General features: G+C 49.7%; 1 protein-coding gene across 1 annotated transcript; it reads right to left on the bottom strand.

Moving 5' to 3' along the window:
- Nucleotides 1-5511: 5511 nt before the first annotated feature.
- Nucleotides 5512-7533, bottom strand: LOC124646934 (ATP-dependent 6-phosphofructokinase 6-like). The gene is made up of 3 exons (XM_047186971.1): nt 7231-7533; nt 5985-7107; nt 5512-5902 (listed from the first exon to the last, which is right to left on the bottom strand). The coding sequence occupies exons 1-3, from the start codon at nt 7488-7490 to the stop codon at nt 5669-5671; spliced, it is 1617 nt and encodes a 538-aa protein (XP_047042927.1). The 5' UTR covers nt 7491-7533; the 3' UTR covers nt 5512-5668.
- Nucleotides 7534-7959: the final 426 nt, after the last annotated feature.

The following is a 7959-nucleotide window of genomic DNA, read 5'->3' as shown; positions in this document are numbered from 1 at the left end:
TCGGGAGTTAGACCGGCTTCGCGTTCCTTCCGCCGACACTTCATCCGCCAGCTTCTCCTGCGGTTGCCGCTCTCGTCACTGGATCTTTTCAGCAGTGGCATCATCGGCTGGGTCACCTTTGTGGCTCCCGTTTATCGTCATTAGTTCGTCATGATCTTCTGGGGTCTGTCTCAGGAGATGTGTGTTTACATTCGTGTCAGGGTTGTAGGTTAGACAAACAGATTCAGCTTCCCTATCATACTAGTGTGTCTGTATCTCATCGACCTTTTGATTTAGTTCATTCAGATGTTTGGGGTCCGGCTCCCTTTACTTCAAAAGGGGGCCATCGATACTATATTTTATTTATTGATGATTTTTCACAGTACACCTGGTTGTTTTTTATGCGCTCTCGCGGTGAGGTGCTCTCTATTTATCAGCGCTTTGCGGCCATGGTTCGTACTCAGTATTCCACGCCTATTCGTGTGTTTCGTGCCTCAAGTCGAAGGGAGTATATCTCCCAGCACCTGTGTGATGTACTTGCTGAGCAGGGCACCCTCGCTCAGTTCTCGTGTCCCGGCGCCCATGCTCAAAATGGGGTCGCCGAGCGTAAGCATCGTCATATTTTTGAGACTACCCGTGCTATGATGATTGCTTCCTCTCTTCCGCCGCATTTCTAGGCTGAGGCTGTCGCTACATCAACTTACCTCATTAACATTCAGCCTTCTGCTGCCCTTCAAGGTGGCATTCCTCTCGATCGTCTTTCTGGTAGCTCTCCAGACTACTCGACTCTTCGTTTATTTGGTTGCATTTGCGATGTCCTTCTCCCTCCTCGCGAACGCACCAAACTGACCGCTCAGTCTGTTGAGTGTGTTTTTCTCGGATACAGTGATGAGCATAAGGGCTATCGCTGTTGGGACCCCGTTGGTCGTCGGATGCACATCTCTCGTGATGTCACGTTTGATGAGATGCGTCCCTTCTATCCTCGCCCCACCTCTGGTACTTACCCGGTGGATGATATCTCTTTTCTTCTTTTTCCGGATGTACCTCCCGCTGTTCCTTCTCCTCCACCTCCTAATTCTGATGCGCCCTCTTCGATTTCGGCTCCATCCTCTCCTCCGTCTAGTTCCCCTAGTACTCCTCGTTCTCCGACTTTAGATCCTTCCTCTGCTGTTCCTTCTTCCTTTTCTTCTGATGAGTCGTCTTCCGCCGATGAGCTTCCCTCTTCACGGCCTGTTCGTCAGCGTCGTGCTCCAGCCCGTTACTCTCCTAGTCAGTATGGTCTCTCTGTCGTCTCCGAGCCGACTTCTTATCGGGATGTCGAGCGTCATCCTGAATGGCAGCTTGCCATGGCTGAGGAGATCGCTGCGCTTGAGCGAACTGGCACCTGGGATCTTGTTTCTCCCCCTTCTGGTGTTCGTCCTATCACGTGTAAGTGGGTCTATAAAATTAAGACCCGCTCTGATGGATCTCTTGAGCGCTATAAAGCGCGTCTTGTGGCTCGTGGCTTTCAGCAGGAGCACGGACGTGACTATGATGAGACTTTTGCCCCTATGACTCATATGACCACTGTGCGTACTCTTCTTGCTGTTGGTTCTGTTCGACGCTGGTCTGTGTCCCAGCTTGATGTTCAGAACGCTTTTCTTAATGGCGAGTTGAGTGAGGAGGTTTACATGCAGCCTCCTCCTGGGTATTCTGTTCCCGATGGGATGGTTTGTCATCTTCGACGTTCTCTTTATGGCCTGAAACATGCCCCTCGTGCCTGGTTTGAGCGCTTTGCCTCTGTGGTGACTGCTGTTGGTTTCTCTCCTAGTTTTCATGATCCAGCACTTTTCGTTCACACTTCTCCTCGTGGACGCACTCTTCTCCTTCTCTATGTTGATGATATGATCATTACTGGTGATGATCCTGAGTATATTGCCTTTGTCAAGGCTCGTCCTCGTGATCAGTTTCTTATGACTGATCTTGGTCCTCTTCGCTATTTTCTTGGGATTGAGGTTTCCTCCACTTCTGATGGCTTTTCTATCTCTTAGGAAAAGTACATTCAGGATCTTCTTTCTCGTGCTGCTCTTGGGGATGAGCGCACGGTTGACACTCCTATGGAGCTTAATGTTAAGCTTCGTCCTACTGATGGTGATCCTCTTCCTGATCCCACACGTTATCGCCATCTTGTTGGGAGTCTTGTTTATCTTGTTGTAACTCGTCCTGATATTTTTTATCCTGTTTATATTCTGAGTCAGTTTGTCTCAGCTCCTACCACCGTTCACTACAGTCATCTCCTTCGTGTTCTTTGTTATCTTCGTGGCACGATCACTCGTCGTCTTTTCTTTCCTAGTTCCAGCTCTCTCCAGCTCCAGTGCTATTCGGATGCTACGTGGGCGAGTGATCCTACGGATCGTCGTTCACTTTCTGCTTACTGTGTGTTTCTTGGTGGTTCGCTTGTTGCTTGGAAGACGAAGAAACAGGTAGCGGTTTCCCGTTCGAGTGTTGAGGCTGAGCTGCGGGCTATGGCTTTGTTGATTGCTGAGGTGACCTGGTTACGGTGGTTGCTTGCAGATTTTGGGGTCTACGACACCCACTCCACTTTTGTCTGACAGTACATGTGCTATCAGTATTGCACGTGATCCGGTCAAGCATGAGCTCACCAAGCATATTGGTGTTGATGTTTTTTATACACGTGCTCAGGTGCAGAATGAGATTGTTGCGGTTCATTATGTGCCTTCAGATTTGCAGTTGGCGGATTTCTTTACAAAGGCACAAACTCGAGCGCAGCATGACTCCTTACTCTCCGAACTCAGTGTTGTGGATCCACCATGAGTTTGAGAGGGGGGGGGGGGTGTTAGAGTATATATCTGTATATTATAGTTTTCCAATATGTTAGGGGGCTTCCTGCATATTTGCACATGTACATGTACTATATATTGTGGCCTTTGGCCCCTGGTAATACAACAAACATATTACCCTAACATGCTTGAGCACAAGACAAGCAAATATTCAGTACATGTAACTCAGGAAATTGACTTGTTACTATTTAATATTTATTATTTATGCTAATTATGCTAGCAATTCCCTACCGATTGAATCTAAACCTACGCACAGACATGTCGCCTGGTGAGAGTTGCATAATTAGGTATAAAACCTTTGAGAACTCGCCACCAAAAAACTCGTACCCTCGGTAGAACCACAAGCTTCCATAATCTCCTCCACTTCTCATCATCCAGCATAGAGAATGTGTTGCCACATTTCTAGAGGCACTATCTTGTCTTTCCTATGAGCAAACCAGCTCCCTGTATGCAGATTTTACTGAATAAAGACATGATTTCTCATGTTCCCATGCTAACCAATCTTCACTCGCTGACTGACGAAGAGGAATTTGTAGATCTTGGAGACTGATTGTTCAGAAGCGGTGCGTTTATGGAAGGGAAGACATAGTCAGAGGACTGTGATTGCTCCAATTCTGAAGGAGATTGATGAACTTAGAACTTTTTTTACTGGTTTTTCTATTAATTTTGTTTGTAGATCTGCCAACTCAGTAGCTCATGAGTGTGCGCGTTTCGGCTGTGTACACTCCACATCTATGTGTTGGTTAGGAGTTAGTCCTCAGTTTCTTAATCATTGTATCCAGGCTGATGGTCATTCAGCTATTTTAAGTTAATAAAACTGGCAGGTTTACCCTCAAAAAAAAGAAAATCTAAACCTACGTGACGTCGTGGTGTGGTGCAATCGGTCGGCTCGATTCATTTCCCCGGGATGAAGAACAAACATTTCTTCTCTGGATCGAGAAACGCGACCAAGCTGAAAACCCTATCCGGCCCAAGTTCTTTTTTCGTGATTACGGCCTGGAAAGAAGGGGTCAAAGTAACAGATTCACATTGGTCCAGGTCTAGCCCATGATCCTGTTCGCCCGCTCAAATCAAGGACCAACTGTAGGCCTTTGAAAATCCTATCGGGAACTAGATTTAGGCCTCGAGATTACTGATCGGCAGCGTTCTTTTCGTTGGAACTTTTTTTTAGATGTCTTTTCTCTGAAACTGAATCATGAGAATCCGCAAAATCCCCAAGAAGTAATCAGAAACCTGAAAATTTTGCTATTCCTCTCACCGTTTCTCCATCTTACTATCCAGTGCGTTTGGTCACTGTTGGAAATAATCTAAAAGATACGTGCCCCTTGCAATAAGATCTTGACGTGTCCGTGTTTGTGATCTGCGTATGTGGTTTGCTCCGTCAGAAAATCCAAAGAGTTACCGTGGGAGACTTGTAATTTGTCTAGATTCGAATATATCTAGACGCATTCGTAGTAGTGATTTGATTCATGAAAAACACTACAAGAGAAAGATGCAGATGGACTATGTGCTTCAATTTAACTATCGGTTTCAAATTTCATTGAAACAAAGCAAAATATTTCGTATCCATTAGTTAAGAAGAAGTTTCATAGTTAATTAGAAAAAACCAGTATAAAGCCAAAAAAGGGTAAAGCCAACCAGACGAAAACCAACCCCATAGGGCCACATCCACTCTCTCCAAGAGGCAAGCCCACTCAAGATCCGAGAAACAACACGACCACGACAACTCCCTTCGACTTGAGGCAAAGGCCACCAAAGGAGCCAGCCACACAAACACAAAACAAACGGCGGCCCGCTTTGTGAAACTAGTTGGTCTCCCATCACTTTTGGAGAGATGATGCCGCTGTTGTTTGGAAGGAGCAAACCCAGGACGCCCCTGCATAGGTGAAGAGGCCCGCTTACCAGGTGATGACCAACACCAATACCAACCCCGTTTTTCACACGATACATGGTCAAATACTCTCGATGTTGCAAAACTCTTGGGCGCTGCAACCCCGACTTCCATCGGTCCATAACGACCCGCGTGATCCACCGAGACCACCTTCCAGGGCCATCGCCGCGACATAACACCGCTTGCTGCTGAGTTGCAACGCTGCGGCACATAATGGTCTGCAACCCAAGCTACCTAGAGCATTTACCAGCAGACCACAGCTACCAAAACATGTATGAGGCCGTGACCTGAACGTACTGTAGGTCTCCCGCTGTGTGACACGTCGACCGAGCCGACAAACTCGCATCGCCGCGCTAGTGGCACGAAATTGCCGTCCATGCCATGGCCACCGACTTGATTAGATCAAAATACTAAGTTTGCAAGAAAATAATGTAAATTACCAGTTATAACTCTTCTTATCAAGGTCCAAGTTCTAACCTATGCAATACGCCCAGATAACTGATGTTCTTGTCCAGACGTTGTTAGCTTCTTCTGGGTCTTCTCTGCCGTCTTTGAATTATTCAGTAGAAAGGCGCAACACAAGCAGTCTTTTGACCGAAGCGTGATTAGCATTTCAAATTCTTATTTATGACATTGTAAATAGTCACCTGGTGAAGTTTGATGCATTGTATGGCTTTATAAAAAATGTAGTAACAGCTTGACAATTACTAACAGTACTTTGATCAAAATTAGTAAGCAGATACAAGAACAGCTATGTTGATGTATGACTAATACTGAAGATGTGAAATTTTGCAAGCCAGATATAATTATTTCGAAGCATACAAAAGAATACATGTTTTTTCTCCTCCGTATAAACCTTGCTCTATAGCAGCAACTCAGAGAAAGAATGAGGAAAAAATCTTGACAACGTCTATTCTACGGTTACTGTTACATGTACTACAAGTGAACCCTTTGCACCTCAGTACGTCGTGCCATTGCAGAGATGGCCATGGCCGTTGCACATTGACATGGGCGAAGCCTTGACGAGCGAGTTCTGGCCCTCGATGAGCGGGATCTGTGGCTCCTCCTCGTCCAGCTGCCTCGCGTTCTCGACGTCCTCGGGGCTCAGGAAGCAGGGCTGGTTCGTGGAGCAGAGCACCCTGGCCCACATCCTGTCGGTGATCACCACCTTGTTCTGCTTCTCGGTGATCCTCTGCAATTGACAACGCCATGATCAGCACAAGTAGCATTTTACTTTATCTGTATGAAATTGACAGTGAGCGTGTTCAACTTACGTAGAAGGGGATGTACGCGTGCCTGCCGTTGACGGGCGCGACGACGAAGCCGGTGTAGCCGGCCATGGCGCCGTGGAGGGCGCTGTGCGCCAGCAGCGTGCAATAGACGTTGTCGGAGGCGTTGGAGGGCACGGCGCGGATCATGTAGGTCGGGTCGATGTACTTGAGGCTTATTGGGCAGTTGGGTTTCTTCCTGAAGTGCTCCTTGATCTTGTGGGAGAGCCAGAGGCCGACATCGAGGAGGTGCTTGTTGCCGGAGGCGTCGTGGGTGTCGGCGAGGGGCATGCCCTTGGCAATGAGGTCCTGGCCGGCGCCCTCGGCGAGGACGATGACCATGTGGCCGTTGTCGCGGAGGCGCCTCTCGGCGAACGCGAGTAGGCCGTCCTTGCCTTCGAGGAAGAAGGGGGACTCCGGGATGAGGCAGCAGTCGACGTCGCGGCTGGCGAGTGTTGCGTGCATGGCGATGAAGCCGCTGTTGCGGCCCATGAGCTTGACGACGCCGATGCCGTTCTCGGTGCTCTCGGCCTCGACGTGCGCGGCGTTGATGGCGCGCTGCGCCTCCTCGACGGCGGTGTCGAAGCCGAAGGACTTGTCGATGACGGCGATGTCGTTGTCGATGGTCTTGGGCACGCCGATCACCGCGCACTTGAGACCGCGGCGGCGGACCTCCTCGTGGATCACGGCGGCGCCCTTCTGCGTGCCGTCGCCGCCGACGATGTAGACCTGGTTGATGCCGCGGTCCTGGATGCTGTCGACGATCTTGGCCGTGTCCTGGCCGCCGCGCGAGGTGCCGAGCACGGTGCCACCGCGCTTGTGGATGCCGTTGACGGAGCGCGGCGTGAGCTCCACCGTGTTGCGCGCGTAGAAGCCCTTGTAGCCGCCCTCGATGCCCACGACGTTGGTGACGCCGTACATGTCGTGGAGGCCGCAGACGAGCTCCCGGATGACCGTGTTGAGCCCCGGGCAGAGCCCGCCGCAGGTGACGATGGCCGCCGACACCTCGTCCGGCTGGAAGTAGACGCGCTGGCGCGGCCCCGCGCGCCGGAAGTGCGTCCCGCGCGCGCTGTTCTCGTGCACGACGATGTTCTTGGACACCGTGTCGTCCGCGTTCACGAAGTACTGCCTGAGAAATCAATCAAGAACAATGGAGCAGGATTTAGACTCGGAACGGTAGAGCGAAATTAGAATCAAAATTAATGAAACCACACAATTAGTCGATCAAGATCGAGAGGGAGAGAATTCTTACTTGACGACGGAGTAGGCGGGATGGTCTTGGAGGGGATTGGGGTAGCTCTGGAGCTGAGGGAGGAAGTCGGTGAGGTGCGGCACGTCCTCGAGGACATACCCACCGCCGCCGCCGGCCAGCTTCTTCTTGGGCAATTTAGTCTTCCTCGCCGGCGCCTGAGGCGCCGTAGCCGGCATCACCTTCAGGTCGAGAATCTTATGCTGCGGTACGCCGGCAGTGATCGCGGGAGCCGAAGCGAAGACGACGGTAGGGGCCTCCATCTGCAGCACGTCTGGGACAGGGAATTGCCCGAGAAGGGAATAGGGTTGCAGGTTGCTAACTCTCGAGCTCGTGTTCTTCTCGGTGTAGAATTGATGCGAGGAAACGGCGGGCAATTTATAGCTCTTGTTATCGGTGTAGAGTTGCTTTGGGCGAGCGCCGAAACGGCGACTCATTGTTCTCGGTATCGTCTTCGGAATACACGTGGGTTTTTGGCCCTCGGATTCTCAGCTTCTTTTTTTTCTTCTCCGGTTTGTTCTTTTTTGTTCCTTGTTCCTGATTGGGCAGTTGTCTGGTACATATTTTTTGGGCGTCAGATGAGTGATCACATTATTTTTAAGTCCGAACGTCCACTGAAAATTTGGACCCATCATTCCTAGAAACTTCTCTTATAAAAATATAAAAAGAGCTACTCTCTATCCACGAAGAACGTACTTCCAACTTGCTTTTCTGGAGAGCCAAGCTATATCA

The sequence above is a fragment of the Lolium rigidum genome, chromosome 4 (assembly GCF_022539505.1).
Source record: "Lolium rigidum isolate FL_2022 chromosome 4, APGP_CSIRO_Lrig_0.1, whole genome shotgun sequence".
Taxonomy (NCBI): domain Eukaryota; kingdom Viridiplantae; phylum Streptophyta; class Magnoliopsida; order Poales; family Poaceae; genus Lolium; species Lolium rigidum.
This window is presented reverse-complemented; position numbering and strand designations above follow the sequence as displayed.